This window comes from Acanthaster planci, linkage group LG08 (assembly GCF_054643075.1).
Source record: "Acanthaster planci isolate LZ-2023a linkage group LG08, COTS_SCS, whole genome shotgun sequence".
NCBI classification, from domain to species: Eukaryota; Metazoa; Echinodermata; class Asteroidea; order Valvatida; family Acanthasteridae; genus Acanthaster; species Acanthaster planci.
In genome coordinates, this window is record NC_141784.1 from 20,625,949 (window position 1) to 20,648,902 (window position 22,954).

The following is a 22,954-nucleotide window of genomic DNA, read 5'->3' on the forward strand; positions in this document are numbered from 1 at the left end:
TGGCTAATTTTGTTTCCTCTGTCAAAACCTGACCGCTGACCAGGCTCTGCGGTTTGACCACTTTTTGCTCAACACTTAGGCAGCTGATGGTGAAAACTACACACTGGGACGTCTTCCTGGGGGGGGCTTTGCAGATGAGGGAGTGAGGTGAAAAAACGGGCCATGTCCAGACATCAACAAGCCCATGACTGTTTGTTATGCCACTCCTGACTGAGCAAAACATCCGCAAGATGAATGATCTGGTCAAGATGAATGATTGGGACGTGCATCTCAATCTTGTGGAGAAAACGACCCGAGTAGATAAGATGTATTCAAAGCGTTCAATGTTGTTAAACTTCCAGGATTTCTTATTTTTGAAAACATGACTGAGCCCATGAATGGATAAATATGAGACAGTCTCCAAATCCTTTCTCCGGGTCTTAGCATATCTGTATTTACATTCAACACCATGGACATCAAAGAATATCCAAGAATAACAAGTTCAAAGTCTGGCAATGTTTTCATCCAACCCATGACTTAGCTTGCACCCCCACAAGAAGTCCAATGCACTTAGAATGTATGGGCTAATTTAAAACCAGCTCTCAATGGTCAGTCAGTGCCCAGTGACTTTCAGGCCAACTCAGAGCCCTAATTGGTCACTCAGGCTCAGGTTGAGTGTAGTAAGTGCCTCCGGGGGACAGTGTTATTAGCCTTTGACTTTTCCCAGGCAAGATGGAGAGACAGCTGACCACACCTGCCAGCACTGATGGTCTTGGCCTTTCAATAGAGACTTTTCAGGGGACAGATCTTCAAACCAAGACCAAGTGCACCCAACCTCCTGCCGGTGGGTTGTGCAAACAAGATTTTTTAAGCAGACTCACTCACCCCTCTCGCGACTCCTTAAAACAAAAACAAAAAAAATTCTGGCACCACTCCCGGGGTGCGGTGGGACACATGTTTATTTTCATTCCAGTTTGTAGTTTATTTTGACATTGAGGACAGCTCTTAAAAGACATGTTTGCCACTGGAACACAACCCCTTTAAAGAACAAATGGTTTTTTAATGGCTGACAGGGCTCGGGGAGGGCTTCTACTACTAGCATTACTAGGAAGGTGAACTTTCTTTCACTTTTGTCTGTGCAAGAGTCTGTGTACTCCAGGGAATTCAAATAGGTACAATATGTAGGCATGATATTTGTTCTATCAATCAATTTGAATTTCAATTATCTATGTTGTTTGTAAATGGGTGAAATAAATGATTGAACACACTTCAAGCCATACCAAATGCTAAATCTAAAAAGTAATCAAATGGAAATGGAAATTTTGTTTAATGCTGGAAACCACATGGTTCACACTGACAAATACTTGAAATGTGTGTAATTCTGAAATTTGTCAGCCAAAGAATAATTATATTATAAATCTCCTAATACAATAAACACTGCACAAATTTTCAAATAAGATCTCCTAATGCAAAGAAGTTTTCACATGCTCTGCTAGAATAAAATGTTTGTCTTTTTAAAATAAGGGCTCTTCAAAGGGAGGGGTTACAGAGATTGGATAAGTTTTTTCCTTTTTGTTACACATAAAATGACGAAATGAATGAGTAAACAAGGACTGACCTGGCGCCAACAAGCAGTTCCTGGGATCCCTTGTCGATGACCAACTGGGAATAATCAGTGGTGCCCTCCACGCTGAACAGCCGCAGGTTGGACTTCAGCAACTCTGGAAAAGAATGGAGAGACAGAAACAAAGGGGTAAAAACCACAATTCCAAACCCGGTCTCTTCCCCACTTGGCACTTCTTGGACTGGTCACAAGCACTGGAGAGAGATGTACTAACTATTATAGGCTCTTCTTTCTCGCAGCACAGAGGGCAGATTGCGGCGACAAGAGCCAGTCTACAAAGTTAGACAGACCAAATGAAATTACAGTATTCATATGGGGTGCGTACGTGCAATCCACAAAGCCAAAATTTGAGAGCTTTGTCGGATGTTTCAGGGGCAATCATCATTGAATTGAAAAAGGGTATTCTACGTTAAACTACCCAACAAAACGGTGAAGAACTCTCGGAAAAAGTAAAGAACATGTCACCGGAAGCTGTTGATCTTTGTAGGGTGGGTTAAAATGGTTTCAACAAACTGGATATTAAAAGACAGGGGGGGATAAGGTACTTTGGTTCTGGATCCATCAAAAAACATACATGTGCACCTCAGATGGTTCTAGATTTTGGTGGATTTGAGGAGGTTATGGACGAGGGCAGTGAAGGCACAGAGTGTTTAAAACACATGTGCCCCATTTTTTTCCCCAGCAACAAACATCCTTTCAGAGAGTTTGGAGACACATAAAAGTACAGGTGTACAGGTACATGTATATACATGTACCACCTGACGTATTGTTAAGTTGGAGCACATGGTCCCAATGTTACACAGCTCGCCCGGTCTTGGAAGTTTTGACCAAGATTAACCTCTACACAACCCAACCTTATGGTTCGCCGATGGGTCTCAATCCCCCATTTGGAAGTTACAATTTGCGCACGAATTGAGCCCCCCCTTTGTCAGTTGGGGACAGCGTGCTCGACATTTAAGGCCAGGGCGTTGAGTTGTCGTGACGAATTAGCAGTCAAACGAGGCAGTGAAATTCTTCCCGAGTCACAGCTTCAAACAAGTGCCTCAAAGGGAACCCAGAACAATTCTTCTGTCAACAACCGCTGCAAGTTGAAGAAAGGGGGAAAGAAATTCCACTTGGGGCTGCATGGAAGGGCTTTGTTATCGAGCAAGGGGATTTCAACAATGAAACAATCAATTTGCCCCCACAATCAAAATTCCAGCCCTTTTTTAAAGCGCCCGCTGAATGGCTTTGGCGCACTTCCACTAGGACCCAACGCTAATTGAAGGAGGAACGACTTGATGAATGCCGACAGCTAGAAAATGGCCAAAAATGACAATCCAAATTCCCGTCTGGGCTGCTCGTACACTGCACTCCACTACACTTTTAACTGCTACCGATACAAAATGTTTGGCAAACAAGCTCCCGGCGGTCTGTTATCAAAGGCATTTGCAGTTGCTAGGCATGTACCTGTACATAGTAGGACAGGTCAAGTCCTCAGAAATACCAAAATCATCCAAAGCTGCCTTTATCATGGTCCCACTGGCACAATTCTCGAACAGTTCTCAGGTGATTATACACATGTCTGTCACGAGCAGTGGCTCCCCGTATTTCTACTGGGATATTTAAATGAACTGTACCCCCTCCCCCAGACATAACTCAACCACATGCACACCAAAGTGCAAAGACACAGACAACCAAACTGCAGTACTCAATTGTTACAGCCACAACAAATGCTTAGCAATAGTTCAATTTACCTCTGAATTCCGCTCACAATTAGAAACGCCCTGTCTTTGTATTTCTGTCACATCTATCTGATAATGTCTTTCATTACAATTGTGCATTGTTGGCAATGATCGATTCAAAACATTCCACACAACTAAAAAAAAAAATTAGCAATGCATCCTAACAATGACACTACAACACAACAAATGCCATTCCAAAGCATGTGTACTTTAAGCCCTATAAATTTGTGGTCAATTTAGGTGATGCAATTTTGCCGGCTAATTTAACAAAATTGCCGCCAACGCTTTAGAGACAGGTCAACAACGGACAACCATTCTGAGGTCTTTACCTTTATTTTTCTGAAACTGTAATCATCATCAATTTTACATCCGTCAAAAGAGTGCACAATTGTACTTTGACGTCCATTCACAAAATTTCTGCGGTGGAGTCGATCCTCCCAATTCAAATGTTCACTGTAGGCCCTATGAGTTTAATACCAAGGACCCTGTTTTTATTTCAAACAAATTTTAATCACTTCTTCAGACTTGAAAAGATTTTAGCCCGATCCATAATCGAGGGGAAAAGAAAAGAATTAGAGTGAAAAAATTCAAGTGCTGATTATTTAGCACAGAAAAAACAATTTCTACACCTGAAAGAAAATTCCAAATTACACCTGTCGTTTATTATTACACCTCTGCAGACTGAGTCATCCAACTTGCACTTTTTGAATGACTTTGCCCAGCTTTAACGATTCATTTTAAATAAAAAAAGAGAGATTTTTACAGGTTCAGAAAGTTCACAAACCCAGAGAGAAACTCAGACAGTTATTACGAACTGTCTGAGCGATCAAGAGAGACTGAAATCCTAATCTATCCTTTCTCACCTGGGCAAAAGTGGAACCAAGTTTGAAAGTGGAACATAGTGAAAGATACAAAAAAATCTACTGCTTTTCTCATTTCAACCCCTGGTAGATATACATGTACATTGTATGCATCACATGTTGATGTGCAATGTGCCGGTAAGTACAGGATAAAAAACCTGGGCAGATTTTCAAGCATGTTTGCGATGACTATCTGTGGCTGGCCGCCCGTGATGAAGCAGCAGAGTGGTTGGGTGTGACATGCACGCAGCACCAATGTGAACGCGCAATCAAAGGCAACATTCACATGATCTGGGCCAGATGGGCTTTCCACTGATGAGAAAAGACAAGTGCTGGCTTCCAGTCACTAATTGAAGCTGTCTGGACAGTTACAGGTGCATGTACTTTGTACAGTTGCAATTTATCGATGCTTTTGAAAGTGAGATATAAAATAATAAATAAATGCCAAGACGCTGTGTAATATTTGTTCAAGGCTGCAGCTTCTTACAAAATATGGAATGTAGAGAAACACAAAGGGGGCTGTATATGACTTTATTTTGATGTGCTCCCTGTTTCATGAATCGATCTTGAAATGAATAAATGTGGATCACACTGAGTTTTTTCTAAAGGCATTTAATTCCTGATTTCAAAATGCAGTCACGGTTAGTGTTCTCTTTAAAAAAATGAATGCATATAAAGTTTGGAAAAAAAATTGGTCACAGACTCTGTTGTTGCAAACGTCAACGGTGTATTCTGGACCAGAAAGAATTATCCGCTTTCGGTGGTAGATATGATAATGCAACATGCAGTTGATGTCACCGCGCATTAAAAAACATTCACAGGCATGTTTGCAACTGGTGGTCTACAGAATTAGAGTGCTTAGGGGGGTGCTTCAGTCCATAAAGCTTCCAATGTGTCCAAATCTGGCTTTTTTGTGGCTGTGTTGTCAGTTGTGACCACTGGTTTACTACACAACACAGCCACAGCAGCAGAGGGCAAGACCCATTTTGTGAAACAACCTCGGAAACAGTTCCGTCAATCTCAGCAACTGTCAGAATTCAGCAAAGCTTGTCGAATGACCAATTCAGGCCATCTATAGCAGCACCAGCCAACAGGGGTCCTTTTTTTTTCTTTCTCTTCTTGGCCTTTGCCTCCTTTTTCCCCTTTCTAGAGCCGCTTCCATTCAACCTCCATTCAACAACGGTCAGAGGGACGCCCCTCTGACGAAATAGCCGTGTTGGCCCGCCCCTTCAAAGAATAGAGGCGCTGAGATGTGTCTGGTTATGGCCCACAGGCACTCAGGCATGCGTGAACAACTTCTGATTGGAAACCGTAAAGCAGAATTTCTCTGGTTCACTTTGAAACATGCGGAACTTGCAAACGAACAAATGGGGCCGACTTGGAGTTCTACCGAATATGGGAATGGCTGGCCAAAAGCTCCCATGTAGCATAATAGATAGACATCATCATTGCTTCACACTCTTCATCATTATGCAGCATGCACAGAACACCTTCAAAATGAAGACACACTTTAATGGTGTGCCCACCACCAATGCAGGCACATGTTTAAGTTCCCTGCGTAGTGTGGACATTTCCTTGTCTTCATGTACTTAAGAACTCGATGAAAATACTTTTTCTTGCTCAGTGAAGACTCTTTTGAGCTGGGTGTTTGTCGATAGTTTGATTGTTCCTTTTCTGTTTGATATTAAGAACCCTAAACCCAAAAGGGTGCCTCCAAAACGGTTCTCCGGAAAGGGGGGGGTAACCTCATAAGGACCTGGCCAGGTCCAGACGAGGTTCCACACAACCTGCTTTATGTGGACCTTTTGATGATGGGTCTACACAAGGTTACACAATGCTGTCACATCTGTGTTCTTGTTCCTTGCTTAGCAACTCCTTGGTACATTCACTTGCTACACTTGCTAAGCATTCTTGCTCAGCGACTCGAGAGGGGGGAATCATATTTGACTGGCAATTAACACAGCACATCAACAGTATCAAATTACCACTTCTGCATGGACTTGGCTGCAAGTGCATTTCCAAGTTCAAGTGGAATAAAACCAAACAAATCCAGCTGCCATTTCCAGCATTAAGCCTGATCAGTTTCAGCCGACTCTCCAGGATACGGTTCATTAATCCAACGTTTGCTCGCTCATTTGTAATCTATCTGAATATTGTCTACCTTCCAAAGTGCAACGGACCTCTCCTGATCAAAAGCTTTTTAGCGCATTTTCAGTCTCTTCTTTCTCACCTTTTTTCAAAGGCCGGCACGAACCAGGTGTGAAGTGCCGCCCCTTTTAGAATGTTAAAATTGTCGGTGGGTTTCCATGGGATCAATCACTTTCGGCTGCTGACACAAAGGGGAAAGGACGACCAAAACAAAATGGCCAAATCCCTGACGCCCGATCAGACAGACAGTTACTGTTCCACTACTGACTGAAAAGTGACACAGATGCTGTTTTCAATGGTGTGTGGAGTCAGGCAGGATTCATGACTAAACAGACAAGAAAATTATGCAACTGAGGCAATGCCATTTCTGTCTGAGTTTTTTGTTGGGAAATGACTCGCGGAACTTTGCTAATTCCTCAGTAAATAATGCAAGGAAATGGATTCACACTTCAGCAGGGCAAACATTTTATGTAGACCTTTAAACCCCTCTATAATCCTCTTGTCCTTTATGTTTTCTCCCTCAATTACAAAATCAATGGTTTCATGCTCAAAGTTTATTCCCACACCTTACAAAACAGGCAACTTCAACAAACAACCAGTTGTCAACCAGTGGCCACTTTTCCCTGGTAACTCACATGCATATATGTCCTACATGTACGCGCAGCTAGTAGCTACCAGGAAAATTGACCAGTAATTGACGAAATGATCACCACTCTAACTTGCCCAAGGGTGGTCAGAGAATCCTACGTATGGCCATAAGTCCCGAACAAAACACCAAGCAGGTGCTTCATCTGCACCGTAGGGTGGTGCCATGGTTAGGCGGGGGTGGGGGAAGGGTGGAGAGGAAAACTCAAGGGAAGTGGAATAGCGTCAGCACCACCCCTGCACTAGCCAGGAGACAAGTTTCAGCTCCACGCTCTCCCGCAGTGGTTTATGGGGTTGACCCTCTCCATTATCTGTCTGGCCTTATCCTGATTGGATTAGGGCACTAGGCAACTGTAGCTCACAACTCTATATAGCAGGCCAGCTACAGTACTCACTTGCCTGGGCTGAGATGTGCCCCATCTGTCATTTTTAACATTGCAGGAAAGGAAAAATTCCCACAACCAGGAACAAAGTGTCAAATCCAACTCTTTGAGGGTAACAATATGGTCGTGTAATCAATCCCTGTATTGCAACTGAGACAAATTCCAACACGCACTGCATCATACAATTTCAGAGTTCCTCCTGGCTGCCACAAAATGCATAAGCTATGGATAAAAATCTACCTTATTCTGCTAAATCACCTTAAAATCTCGGTCTCTGACAATTTATGTCTGTGCGCATTCCCAGTCAGTCCAAGCACTTCACTACAGCATTTTACCTACCAAAATTGATCAAAACCAGGTCAGCATATAGACCAATTTCCTGTGGATTTGGAAAATCAGCTCCCTGGCAAATTAAGAAACTCCAGCCTTTGCCAAAGGAAACAGCCTAAAAAGTGTCACTTCATCTCTGTTCTGATGACAAGATATGTGTGTGTGGCAATTAGACACTTTGCACTCGAAACAAATAAATTTGGGTCACTTTAAAAAAAAAAAGAAGATATATCAATCCCTTGGGAGCTCAGAGATGCCGGTGATACCGCTGTGTTTGGCATGCTGCGAAGACACCGAAAAGATTCAAGGTTAAAAATAACAGATGGCATCTCCTAAAAATCATCTAATGGATCGTTCTGAGAATTGGTTTGAAATGTTTTTGGCTTTTGAGTTCATGCAGGTGGGAAGGACTATGAAGGCAATGTTTGTGGGCCGAAAGCATTCGTCTATTAACCCTAACCCTCCTCAATCCTCCAACAGGTGAAGGATTCAGGAGGGTTAGGGTTAAGCAAAGGAAACGCCATAATAAAACTGATTTGACGGTTGCATGGAAACTGCACTGGTTCATCCAAATACACCGAAGTAGATACCTTCTGCTCGTTAGCGTAGTACCAGTGGTAAACAGCATTACTAACTAGCCTGAAAGCAAAGGCAGACTTACATCTGGCAAAACGTGTTGCCTGGTAATGTTCTCCTGCATATGGAAGACGCGCGCCCACCAGTTTAACGTGTATACCTTCAGCCATGATTGGGGACAGCAAAACTTGGCCAAGATGGGACATAAGTGGGGGTGAAAAGGTTGTCTGCTTTGGATTATCAGCTAAGTACACGTAGTTGGTCATACGTGGTTACAAAAATGTTTCGATTGCTGGAAAACATTTCAATGATCACAGCGACGAGAGAGGGGGTTAAGACATGGCGGAGTCTTACGAGAAACCTTCATTCCTTCTCAAAGTGAACAGTGTAGGTTACACTTATGTAGACCCTTAAACAGTTCTTCAGAGATTGCAGTGAGGTCATGATTGTCAAAAGCAATAACCACTTTACAGTATGGAATAAAATTTAACTACCCCCCCCAAAACACACACCATGTATTAGAGTGGGGTTATTTCGGGGTCCTGAGGGACTGTTTCCAGGATGCAACCAGTGACACGTAGAGGTTCTGCAGGATTACCATTTGAAGTCAAGCGAGGCGGGTCACCGGTCGCAGCATCCCCGATCCATGGCAATCAGAGGATATCCCAAATTGACTAGATACACACGCACACTGATGAGGCGGCCAGAGTTGGGTGGGGGGAAGGAAGGGTCCCAAAAAACTAGCTACACTCTCCTTCTGGTACTTGGGATGAGTCAAGAAGACGTTTTAAGACTTGCATGTGCATGTGAACACTGATACATGTACATTTAAAGTACACGTGTATGAATACATGGAGGATTGATGCATTCAACATTCATACATGCACATAGGCCAATGTGGTCTGTCCACGGTCGGGCCAGTGCCGACAAGAATGTTGCAATCATGCAACGATGCAAACCTTCACTTGTGCAAATGAAAAGGTGCCTTTTTTAACCACTGGGAAACAGCAGAGTTTGACATGCCGAAGTAGCAGTGCCACGAGGCAGTTCTGTGTGTGATGTACCATATTCACTGAGAACTCGACAACACCTGCTGTGAGTCTCTCGACCCCTTTGTAAAGAGTGACTGTCACCTTTGACAGAGGGAAGAGCAGGGCAGGGCAACGTTTTTTTGTTCCAGCAACTTGTTGGTTTCCTGGTGCAAAATGCATGCGGTTGACAGTTGGTTAATTGGTCATCTGCAAACCTGCGATAACGAGACACAAATCACACCATCAATCATGACTAATCAGCCTCAATCTGTTTATTATCTAACAGATTTCCTGCTGGTGTGGCCCCAGGGTGCTTTTCACTGTCTGGATGGGATCAACCTGTTGCTTTGGGTCCGAACCAGCCAACACTGATTGAATATGAACTCGGTACTTCTCGTGCAGTGCTGGCATGGGTGAAAGAGCATATACAGTATGGTGCTCATCATCAAGATGGGAGGGGCAACAGGAGGATGTAGGCACTGTTGGGGAGGGGGGAGTTGTAGAACTTCTGTAGCCATCAGGAGGTTTGGAGGCAGAGCCCCAACCAGGCGAGGGGCTTGGGAGTTGTTACATGTATGCCTGGAGAAAAAAAAATTCCCAGGAAGCTGGGTTTTTTCTTCAAAATCAATTTTCTACAACTGCTTACGTGCTGCATGCAGGAGGTTTGAATCATTTTCTCTGAATAATACCGACGTGGGTGTGGTACCGGTAACATCTCTAAGGATATGGCACAGTTGGTATCATAATTTCAGTTTGGACAAACTGAAAAAGCTTATTCATTTCCAAGTAATTAACTGGGTATTCCATTTTTTCTAAATTTTTTCAAATGCACAGCTTACAGTAAGCCTCAGAGCCCTCCCATTTGTTAGCCACACCCAGCCTCCTTACCCAGCAAAATGACTGCTTACATGTAGGGCTACATGTACATGTATGTGTACTTGTCTTCAACAACTGCCCTGAGATGGCAGAGCATGTAGGAATGGGCAAAACCTCCCGAGGCTTCACCCAAACTTACATGTATGCCGCTACTGTTCGCGGTCAACGAGGAAGGAGGGGGGGCCAAACTGTGAACCACTCTGATCTAAACTGTTGACGGCCAGAAAACGCTTGGGCCCCCTAAAACATTGGCATTTCTCAGGCATTCAATAAGTTGAAGGATTATGCCCCAGGGTAGGGCTGACAGGGCCCGACTTGTAACCAGAGAAAACGGTGGTCTGAAGTTCTTGTCCACGTCAAACACTCCAGAGTGTCATTACACCTGAGGAATGACTCTGATTTTGATAAGGAGAAACGGCAATTTGTAGTTCCAAGACTCCCCTGGGTATTACAGAATGTTTGCTGTTCTTTTCGGAAGCCCTTTACTCCAGGAATTGTGTACATTATGTGTTCTACAAGAAAAAAATGTGGCTCTACACATTGAGCCTTCACAGACGTGAATTTGAACTTTTCTGATATCGGCACCATCAACTACATGTACTAGTGGCCTTGTTTCCTGAATGTCCCTGAGGTGGTACCTCATGGCTAAGGCCCCCCCCCAAAAAGGTGAGTATTTCAATAAAATATGCTACATTTCATCACTGAAATCACAGATTAAGAACAAAGTAAAAGCAAAGAACAGCTTACTTAAAGGTTGCAACTGTTTCCCCCAAAACATTCAGGATAAGAAGTATTCTTGTAAAGTTATTTAGGTTTTCTTCGGAACAACATACATGTACATGTATTAAAGATTAAAAAACACACAATCCCAGTAACCTAGCCAATTTTGGGTTTCTCCACTATTGTGAAACCCCCCCCCTGGATTTTAGGGTTTTGGACACCAAGACTTTCACCAGAGTGGTTTATTTTCACTTGTCAGAATCCATTCTGTAACTCCTTGAACTTACCAAGCCTGACCTGACAAAACAAGAACCACTGTTTTCCAATGTCTCAATTTCGCTGCAAAAACAAGTTCACCAAATGTTAGTTCAGTAACATTTGCCTCTGGTTTATGAGGCTTGACACTTCTGAAATTTGCACGGCGGGAAGACCTCAGGCTCAGATTAAGGAGCATGTTTTGCAGAGTTGATTTTCAATTATTCTCACCCAAAAAAAATCCAAACTCCCCCAAATGTGGCTTTTCTTCCTCCATCTCCACAGCTGAACCATTCAACGATGGGCTTTTTCCGGTTTGATAGTCCAATCATCTCTGATCTTTGCCGGAAGGCAAAGATTAAGAGCATGTTTTTGTAGACAACCAGGCAATTACCCACACACAAAGGCAATTCTGCAGGGTCACAGTTTTCCACAACAATCGCGTAACGCCGCTGATTTGAAGCGATTAGTACTTACACCAATTCTTCCCCCTTTGTAAGCTTACAACAGAAGTGCATGTTGGGGGATTAGTCTCAGAGTGGGTCGGTGATAATATTTTGTAAAAAGCGTTTGAAGTATTTCCAGGTTTTTTGAATGCTAGGATAACAAGAATACTTTCGCAATAAAGGATTTCGGAAACCACAAACTCCGGAAATCCTGAAAGGGAACAAATTGCATGCAGTGATTCCAACTGGCATGGCCATACTGGTAACGATTAATTAATCAAATTAATGGATAAAAATTGGGGTCTTGCACAAGTGGCAGTCACAGGACAATGGGTCATGAACTTTGACAGTGCACCCATGCTTGCCAGGCTGTACATTGGAGCTTAGAATCCATGTCACCAGCATAAGAAGAGATTCCTCGTTTCAATATCCTTAAAAATCGCCTTGGCTTTATGAACTCTTGTGAATGAACACAAAAGGTGCGTAGCTGGCAACGGTGCACTGACGGTATCTGCCAACTACATGTACATGGTACATGAACTGACATCTACTGACATCTTGACAAAGTGGCACAAGTGATATTGGAGGGGAAAAATGAGAACCAAATGGGTTCAAAAGACCAGGTAGTATTAAATTACACCACCATAATAATTTCTGGGAGTTGATCTGACCAAATGGTCCGTGATCTGACTGTGTCCCAAAACCTGAATTACCCAGCGATGAGGCTGCACCTTTTATGGAAGTGCTGTAACTGCGGCCACCTATCCATTATTCCAATCTTTCATTCTCTGGTATATGGGGCCAGTTCTTCAGAGGTGATAAAACCCAAATCCTCTCCACTCAAACAGCCAAAATTTATGGGTCTACATATTTTAAACACTAGAAAACCTGGAGCCTTTGATAATCCATTTCAATTACTGGTGTTGGTTCAACCTGTAAAATGTGCTTGTGTGTTCTTGTGGTGGGCGTGACAAACTTACAGCACCAAAACAGGTGCTGCATCCTAAGTTACAAGGCCAATAGACAACTCCCCTGGAGATCCCATTTAATGTCAATTTCCCACCTGAAAATGGGTTAATTTCTGACCAAGGTCTCTCTCAAGAAAAGATGTTTGCCCAGGCCTGGGGGGCTCAAGTCTATTTCGAACTGTCTTCAAGAGACGACATCCCATGATAACCTGCCAAAAGATGGACAGGTGGTCAACAATCTGTCCAAGTCGAAATGATCTGCACTCTACTGAGGCACCGCTAGGCCAAGTTTTGGAGGGAAAATTGCCAAAATGCCACTGTGTTTGGTGAATCACTTGAGCTAAAAGCCAGCCCCAAAACAATGAGGCATTTTGATGAGAACCTCCAATTACACTCTTGCTCACCTAAACTCATCTGGGGTCAGAAAATGGACAGCACAGTGCAGCCTGCAGGTTGTCAACCAGTAACCTTTTACGCTATCAGAAACCTCTTGCTGGTTTTATAATGTACAATTCAAGGTGGCACCCAGCTTTCTTAAGTTCCAATTTCTACCCTGCAACACTGAATTGTTGTGACCTCTTTTCAAGCTGTTATACAAAGTAAAAAGTACAAACTGTGTACCAGGCTTGCCACGCCAGCATTCTCAAAAGGACGACAGTAATCAGCCATTGATTTGGTCAGTAGGGGAAACTAATCCATTAAATACAAATTACAATAACTTCCCGCCTTGTCCTCAACTGGGAAGACCTCCAGGGAGGGGGGATCTACTTGAAGCACTCCTGACCGCCGATTTGCCCTTCGTCCGGCCCCACAACCAGGCCACAATAGCGGAATTTAATCTACTGATTACAAAAACCCCAATCACATAATCTGCGCACGGCCTTCCCACACAGGGATGAAAAGTTTTCCCGGGGTCAAAGAAGACGCGGAGCTGTGGTCTGCGCAACAAATGAAAGGGCCCTGAATCTGGCTGTCCGGGGAAACCACTCCAGACACTGTAAAAGGTCTAAAAGGGTTGGAGCTGGGAAGTTAGGGATGTAAGAGCATTAACCTGCATCTGTACTTTTGTTAGTAGGGCTTTTGGCCCTGCTGGTAAGTACCAATCATGTCCAAGATTACCCTGGGAGTCAGTAGTTAAGTGGTGGCTTTTTTTATTGTAGTTTTTTTCTGATCCAGCATTGGCAAAAGAGTCCATGTATGTATCCTGGCCGGGTCTACCACCAAGAATGGATATTCCTTTGGCTCAAGAGACAACATGGGATCCCCTCTGCTTGGTTTGGTTTTCTTGCAGTTCCAGAGGAGTGAGTGGGTTCTTGCTATAAAGCCCATGTAGCTCCTCTCCCCCCAAGCAGTACCCACAGAGTGTTTAGTGACATGCATCGAGTAGCCTCCATCACCCCCCCACATAGTTTTTACTTCCAGCACCATACTTTTCATCCCTCTCTGACGCCGTGCTTGCACCAGACTTTTTTTCCCTGGGTTATACCCGGCCGATGGGTATAAATGTCAAATGTGACCACTGTCCGAACTTGGACTTCCGACACAGGAAATTTTACCGAGATCGCGGGGGAAAAGTAACCAAGCTGGCAATACAATGACTTATGAGGGCACTTTGCGTGACCTTTCTGCCTTTATTTTTGTCCTTAGGCACAACGTCACCATCCTCATTATCATCTCTTACTGGTGCACTCTTAACACCAGTCAATCTTCGCACAGTGTCAATAACAATTTCTGCCACGATTGGGACAAAAAGAGGAACAAATTTACGGGAAATATTCGCCAAATGCCATACCGCGGCGTGGTGTAAGTCAGGGGGTGAGCGGGGCGGGGGGGGACGCTTGAAGCCTGTGCAAAAGTACAACTGAAGCAGACAAACATGTACCAACAACGAGCAGAACTACCGCATGGGTCAACAAAGGTCAAACTCTGATTTCCTATGCTCCCTGTTAACAGTGGCAAATGGTCCGTAACGTTTATCAACGGAAAAAAAATTAAAAAAAATCTAAAATTAATTCTTCTCGTTCTGACAGAGGAGTCACTCAGCTACGACAGCAAAGTGCGAGCTCTGGCACAGGCTGGGGGTCTAATTTCCATCACATTCTTTTATGTGGCGGCAAGAGATAACAGGCATCGGCTCTTGTGAAAGAAAGTGGTACCTTAGTTGAAAAAAAAAAAACTAGATGGCATAATAGTTCTTGGGCTGGAAGCAAAAATGGAGAAAATTTGTTGACTGCATGCTGCAACAATAACCAACTCCAAGGGATCAATCTGCAGGGCTGGATGTTTAAAAATTGGCTCGGCAACTGAGCAACAGGTGTCCGTCTCTCTGTCTCCAGTGCAAAAGGGAGGCAAACACATCAGGGTCTACAATGGCTTGCTTCCGTGTGCATCTCCAAATTTCTCTTTCACTATTTCTTGGCGAGTGTGGAGCAACATACCGGTATTTCTCTTCAAAGCCAGGGCTAATGGACAAAATTTCTTGATTGGTTTTCAGATACTACAGACGACTACAGATAAACCAAACTCCAAGTCTGATTTTTGCAAGGTCATTTAAAGCCCAAACCCACATGTGCAGATGTGTGTGTATACAGAGAAAACACCGGACAAATTACATTAGTAAGATTTTGTAGTTCCATTGGGAAAGTTGCCACGCATTTTCTTGTCCAGCTGCTAAATAAAGGGGGAAAATTAATAAAAAAGGCTCAAGCAGTTGTCAGTTGGCTGACAGGTGAAGGTCTTGGGAATTACTGTAGGATCTGCTTCCAAACAACAAAAGGCTTGCTGGACTCTTTGAGGGGACCTGCAAAATATGCTGTATCATTAACCGTAACAGTCCTCAGTCCTCTAACAGGTGAAGGATTGAGGACTCTTAGGGTTAATCCTATCAAACTAAAACACATATACCATGCAGAGCAACTGGGTCCTTGGTTTTTTTCTTTCCGGGAAAATATTATCCTTTTGTTAATTTTATCTTTTTGTTTTGCAAACTGATATGACATCAACAATTCCACCATTTCCATTTCCTTTACTCCTCTGGCCTTTAATGAAAGTAAGGTCAACCCTGGCTAAAAAGCCAATGCTCTTCCTCGACTGCTTAAAGGTGCATCAGTTTAAAAGCACGCTTGGTGTTTTTACCAAGTTAACAAAAAGCTTATTTGAAACACAAATGTTTCAAGGGTCCTTGTCTTGGACAGCTAACGGTTATGTGGGAATGTGCGCCCAAGGCACGTGAACAATAACAAAGATTTTCAGCAGCACTGAGAGGTTGCAACGCCTAATCTGCTGAAATGGCACCCAAAAAAATCAGCTTCAAAGAAGGATCATGCCCAGTACACCTGCTAACCATCATGAATGGGAATGCACAAATTTTTCATACATGAAACATCGAACAGGTTCTACAATCATCACTTAGTGTGACATCTGATTGCATCAAGAGACACTGTCACTTCAAAATTAATTACATGTACAGTATCTTTACCACGCCCAAAGCTAGCAAAACATAAAGATGGACATTGATTTTAAAACCCCGGGCGTCACACGCTGACTCACTGTTTTATTAATTAAGACCCCTCCAAAACTGTGAAAGGTCCTGGTCAAAGTCCCATCACATGACTTTTGACAGGCAAGACATGAAAATGACTCATTTCAACTGGATATATATATACATGTATATAATCCTGGATACGACTAAATCAAACTTCTTGATTCTGTCGAGGACATATTTAATAAGCTGCTGCAGCGTAGGCATCATCTGAGATGAGTCTATGCACAGAAAAAAGAAAATGAAAAATTCCAGATCTGTACTATAGAGAACAGCTCTGCGCTTCCAAGCGGAGTCATGCACATGTATTTGAAGGTTGCAAAAGTAACGCTACAATCCAACTCACTCTGTGTCAACTCCTGTCTCTATGGCAAACGGCGGCTTCGAACCTCAAATATTTGACGCCGTATTGCATGCAATACAAAGGACACCTTCTCCCTCCACAAAACACTGAAGGTCAGCAAAGATCCGCTTCAATCAGATCCGGAAAAATCCCTTTGTTCGTAGGAAGTCAGAGGAGAGGGGATCTATCATGTCTGGTGCAAGTTTTTGACAAGCAGGGAGTTTACGGTTTTGGGCCAGCGGCATCGAATAAGGTGGCTTTGTTGCTGCATTCAAAGAATCGCCCGACACCTTGCATTCAGACTGCAAGCTTCAAAATACACGTACACGTAAAACTGCAACCACAAAACCACATTCCTAACAATTTCATTTTCATACAAATTTCACTTTTTCCTTCCCTGTTCGACCCAAGTTTGTTTGAAGCACTACCTTTTATCAGCCATTGTATTGTTCTAGAATGAAACATCACATTGGTTGCCCATGTGGACGCTGAAAAACATGTAAAATGTGATTGAAGGTTGCCAAAATATCTGAAGATTCAAATAAAAATGAGTCAACAGCCCTCGAAATGCAATAATCTCAGAGTTTGCTTTCTGAAACATATAAAACCAGGATGAAACAAACAAGCAAACCATGACCTGTGCGCAGCAACCCAGTAATGCGTTCCAAGTACCACAATGGTTACACCTCTTTCAACAACAAAGCTTGAAGTGGTTTTATCTCAAATATTTTGGCTTTGTCTTTGAGTCTTACTCTTTATCGAATATTTCCAGTGATTAACCACATACCAAGCGAGTCAAAAGGATTCCAGGAACAAAAATAACCAGCACAATGATGGGGCCAACCCTGTCTTTTCCGACAACACATTGTGCCATGCACTCTCCCCTAGATCAAACCATGGAGGAATATAATGAGCAAACCAAGAATTCTGTACACACAACCTTGCTACACCAAGATTATCCAGTTAATGCCAGAAGGAAATATTGACACTAAGACCACCCCTTCAAGTTCATATAACCGCAACCGCCAAGTTTCCTTGTTCCATTAAAGAGCCAAGTTGTCAGCGGTGAGGAACACAATAATTCACAAAACCATGACAGATGATGATGAAGTACTGTGGCCACAACTTGCCAACTGATCTATTTTCTGTTAGAACAACCCCGTGCATGCTGTGCAAGGAAGGTTGCATCAGACACGACTCTCTCCTGCACCAAGGAAAAGACAACAGCAAAGGAGCCATGGATATTCTGTCCCAAATTACCTCGTTCGTCACTCACTAATATGCAGAAGGAGACTTCTCCCTACAAATTATTTTCTTCTTGAGTCAACTGACTGGCTCACAATCTGCATGTATCGCAGAGCTCCACACAGCAAAGCTGAAAGCTTGTGGTGAGGTCCAGGAGATTAACACAACAACCACTGAATGCTTCCCAGATAATCATTTATCAAGGAGGTGTAAAGTGGACTTGCTGAGTATTAAGGGGCACTTTAGGAGGATGGGTGAAGATGGGAATGAGGGACTGCGTTCGGGGAAAAGCTCTGTTTTGAAAAACCGGGGTTCTATTTTTAGCATTCGAAAGCGGAATAAACAGGCGAGTCTAGAGAAAAGAATATGTGTACTCTCATGTATGGTTGTCCAGAAAAAAATCATGTTTATGCTGTGGTGTGCTTAATAGCACAAAGCCCAAACACTCATGACATGTAGCAACTCTGTGGGTTGGAAGGTCATTCAGGTCACATGTACCTTATGTTTGGTACAGAGTGATCCCCTTTGAGAAGAGCCAAACACTCCTCCCCTTTGTCTCTCAATGGTCAACCACAATCTGTTTTGAAATGCAACGAACTGGAGTAACCTGTACCTGTTAACCATCAGTAGCCCCTCTCCCAGGTATAATGCTTTAGAAACCCTAAGATAAACAAACATTCATGAACTAACAGAAAACCATTTGGAGGGCAGGGAGACCCCTGCAATGTTGTTATTGACAGGGTTGGGTGAGTCATGGCCCACAAAGGGGACAAGCAAGAAACCTCAAACTGGGGGGTGCTACTGCTAGGCTGTTCTGATTACAGAGATTCTGTATTAGTAAATTACATGTACATGTACATCATCCACTGGCAAGAGCCTTGGTTGTCTTCAGTACTTGAAATCTGTCCTTTCTCTACCACTTTGGACAAAGATGTCCTCTGAAGGCTTTTTTTTTTACTTGTCACATGTAATATTGAGCCAAAGATCTTTTGGATGTGTTACAAATCAGGTAGTAACTTCAAGAAATTTGTTTAGTGGGTCCAATTTGTCGATGCATTTTCACATTTATCTATGGTTCCCAAGGAAAGGTACAAGTCCAACCCATGACAAAATGTGCAACTGCAAAGACAAAATAAACTTGGGGAAAAAAAGGGAGGGAAATCAAGACTTACTTCTGAAGTCACAAGAAAAATGGGACAAGTTACAATTTTTAATTCGTGAAAGTTGTCATTGAAAAATAAGCCCGTGATCCTTCAGGCAAATAGTTGGAAGTACCATATTGTTGCATTTATAGTTGCAGTCACCTGCCCACACAAATTTTAGATCCTCTCCAAACCATTCGCGGGATGAAATATTCGTCAAGATATTTCTGTACCACGGTTTTTGATAATTGGACACATGGCCTTCTTTGAAGTCCCCCTATTTAGGGGCAAAGAATTTTTCTTAATTTTCCAATTTGCAAAGGCTGGCAAAGTTATTCAAAGAAGCCAAATGCCCAGGACCAACTTAATTGTTTGACAAACTACCAATTTAGAAGTCTGTCAGAGCAGCAGTTTCCAAAAATAACTATCTGCTCATCATGCCAATGGCAATACAAGTTCTGGAATGAAGGATGCCAAAAAAAATGGAAGTTTACAGGAATAAATTGAATATAAAAAGGACACGAGATCAGAGAAAGATCTGGATTATAAAATCCTCCTTTATTCACACCCATCTTTTTTTTTCAGTCATCCCGCCAAAATTCTTTGGCTGCCAATTCTTCAACAGCCTTGCAGCAAATGAGCCGGAATGAAATATGGATTTTAAGTCTGCCCTAACAATACATCAAAGGAAGCCGCCTTGCGGGCGCATCAATCTCGAGTGGTGAAGGGAAATGGGAAACGGTGCCAACATCAAAGCACGGCATCAGGTGTTCCGACTGCAAAACCAAAAAGGAGGTGCATTATCATTCCTCTAATCAGACACCGTGCCTTGCATTTCAATCAAGGCAACCCCATTACCCTCCCTGCTTCCCACTCAAATTCCAAACTTTCCATCCAAAAAAAAAGAAGTAAATATAAGCCCTCTCATTTTAATCCCCGTTTGCATTTTGGTGAAAGCAACTTACCCAATATTGAACACAAAAGGACACACCAAGTCATGACCAGTACACCCAGTTCTGCAGTCTCAAATATGCTTCACCAGCAACCACTAAAAATAGTTGAGCTCAAGAAGTACCCATCTCAGTCATCTGTGAACCACACATCCTGCAATTATGACGGTTTAATTTCTGAATCCAGTCCCCCCAAGTAAATAAAACTTATAAGCTGGAAACTGGATTACATGCGTTTGCGATTTGACAGAAATGTACACCTACATCTGTCTGGTAAAAAAAAACCCTGAGCAGTGGTAACAAACGCAAGCAAGCAACATTATCAACTTTGATCCCTATTGATATTTCTCTGCTGCCTTCAAAATGCCCACAAACTGCTTCCATAAACTGCCTCTTTGTACATATCCCAGTTCACACCCGTTGGTTTGATGAATTCAAAACTGAATGTTTCTGACACAAACACAAAGTAACAAGAAGCCCGATGTTTGTCAACAACATTCCTTTGGGCCTGAATCCCCAAACAAGGATAATACAAGAAAAATACCATCACATTACAACCAAATGCTTGAGGTGGGCGGATCATTTGTGACCTACATGTAAATACATTTTTTCCCCCACATTCATAATCATAATAACAAAAACATACGAAGATAGAGTGGGCAAATTTTGGAAGGCCTGGTAATAACGCATATTTCTGCTCTTTTCACAACATAATAGACACCACTTCGGATAAAATTGGGCAAAATACAGCAGTCCAAAAATACATGTAGGTGCTTTTGGCAATTTGCCAGCAAATTTATATTTATTGAAATTGATGTTTGCCCGGAGACAAGTTTGAGTGCAAAGTACGCTCGGAACCGTGTTGACTTTTAGCAGCTACAAGATGAAATTGTAAATTTAAGCGTTTACACTTGACTATTCGAGACAGTTTACTCAGACAGTAAAAACTGATTTTCCACCTCTTTCAGCAAATGATTCAATGGCACGGACAGTATTTAAATATTAAAGAATTACAACATCTTCTGTTGTTGCAAGAGAAAGCAAAAATCAGTTTTCAGGTACAGGTCCTTTTGCATATTTGACACTTTTTTGTGGGTTTTCTCTGAGGGATATGTGGACAAAACTGAAAGTGAGTGCACGAAAGTTTCAAAAATCAAGACAAACAGAGACCACACTGGTCAACTGTACAGCCCTATAGTGTACAACTAGTGTTCGAACACAGTTGAAGGCAATGACTTGGTGGAATCATCTGACAACTGCAGGAAATCCAGTATAATCCACTTAGTTCAGAATGACGGTCATCGTTCCATCGTTCCGTCCAAGATCCGTGACAGGTCAGTGGTTACAGAATGCAGGAAAGTGGAACAGTTCGGTTCAAACCACACCAAGAAAAGGCCCAAACGCCGGTAGAACTTCCTTGTCTGAAAACTTGTTCCACCTGGATTAAGATCTGTGACATTGATGCCGGACAAGCCCTAATTGGCGCCCAAAAGCCGTGGTCAGCAGAAAGGGACCGATGGCTCTATGGTTTCGCTAATAACACCCAAGAATAGCTTCCACAATGGTAGATCACAAAAAGGATGGGTTCATCCCATTATCCGACTTTCTGATTCAGCAGTAATAAAGAAAACCGCCAAGGATTTTGTGAGTACACCCCACAGTATGGGGGATGAGGAACAATCATTTTTAGCACTGTAAGAGTGCTATTACACGGCACGACTATTGAGAGCACCATAGTCATTGCACTTTGGGGCTGAAAGGAACATTTTTTTACTGGGCTTTTCAGAAAACCTGTTAAAAAGCCCTTCAAAAGTTGAACTGAATGGAAGCTTTTTCACTTACTCCTTTTACAGGTATACATTTTGCCTTTAGGACTCAGTACTAAGATCAGATACTACCATTCAAGAAGTTTCTATTTATTTTAATAAGAAGATGGTTTCAATAAAAACCAACATTACTGAGAAGAAAGTCATTGCATGGCAATTGCTCGGTGATCTCAGTAATCCTTTTTTGGGGGGGGTTAATAAAAATGTGGATATGAAGGTTCTCATAGACCTAAAAATGAAGCCTCACAGCAATTACAAATGTACATGAAATGTACGTGTGTAATGCTTGAGGCCGAAGAAACTTGAGGCCGGATTTGACTCAAGTATTTTCCTCTACACAGCCTAGTCAAGATAGTCCCACTCCGCTGTGCCCTGGGAAAAAAATTCTTTCAGCCTCTATTTACCAACTTATTGGTGATTTGGCGGGCCAGTCCTCTTAATTAAACACATCCTGGAGCACAGGAGTTTCTTCACACACTGAGTTGGTGTGGTTCAGTGTACATGTAAGAACACTGGATAGTTTCACAGCAAATGTATGGCCCGTATTTGTGCGTGCGTAATTTTCCACATATAACACCCATTAGACAATGATCAGAGAGCCTGAAGAGCAGTGCACTGTACCATTTTAGGATTCAATTTCCACACAGGTGAGTTCATGCTGAATTTCTCAGGCAGACCTGCCAGATTCAGGACAATAATAAATGTAATCTAAATCCAGTCTTGAGCCAAGACTAGCAATCAAACTACACCTACATCCCAATAAACCAATGTCAAGTACTCCATAAAGCAAGTGCCCAAACAACAGACTCCAAAAAAGACCAAATAAATTGAGCTGTCTGGCCAAGTGAACAGTGAAAAAAACAATGCAATGAAGAACAAAACTGAATGATAGCCATGAAACCAAACCAGTCACGTCAGAAATGGGAGCAAGGTTGCCCGCCTACTTTGCTGTTTCTCTCGCTCCCTCGGTCAAATGAATGACAGAATGACAGAATGACAAAAGAGAGAACTTGCTTCCGGAACCAGTCCACAGTGGGTACTATGTGGGAAACATGCATTGCTACTGTACATGCTCATATACCTGTGGATTGTTTATATTAAAAACAAGGTGCAGAGAGCACCTTTCCACAAGACCCAACTCTTTTGGGTCTTTGGGTCTTACCGAACAGATATGACGCATTTTGTACTAATTTAACATTCTGACTCTCTCGTTTCAGACCTCCCAACACCCACAATGAGTGGGAAGGTAGGCCTATTACATCGATCAAGAAGCGGTTAAGTGGTATTCTGAAAAAAAAACACAGAAATTTAAGTTTCTCTTTCGATTGTGGACTGCTTTGCA

At 42.7% G+C, this 22,954-nt stretch overlaps 1 protein-coding gene across 5 annotated transcripts in view; it reads right to left on the bottom strand.

Annotated features, from left to right (window-relative positions):
• Positions 1-22,954, bottom strand: part of LOC110974937 (semaphorin-5A-like) — a 136,204-nt gene that overhangs the window by 84,966 nt on the left and 28,284 nt on the right. For all 5 annotated transcript variants that reach the window (XM_022226936.2, XM_022226950.2, XM_022226954.2 and 2 more), the window contains exon 3: positions 1,598-1,700. In XM_022226936.2, the coding sequence (XP_022082628.1) occupies positions 1,598-1,700 (103 nt within the window). The remainder of the gene's footprint in view (positions 1-1,597; positions 1,701-22,954) is intronic.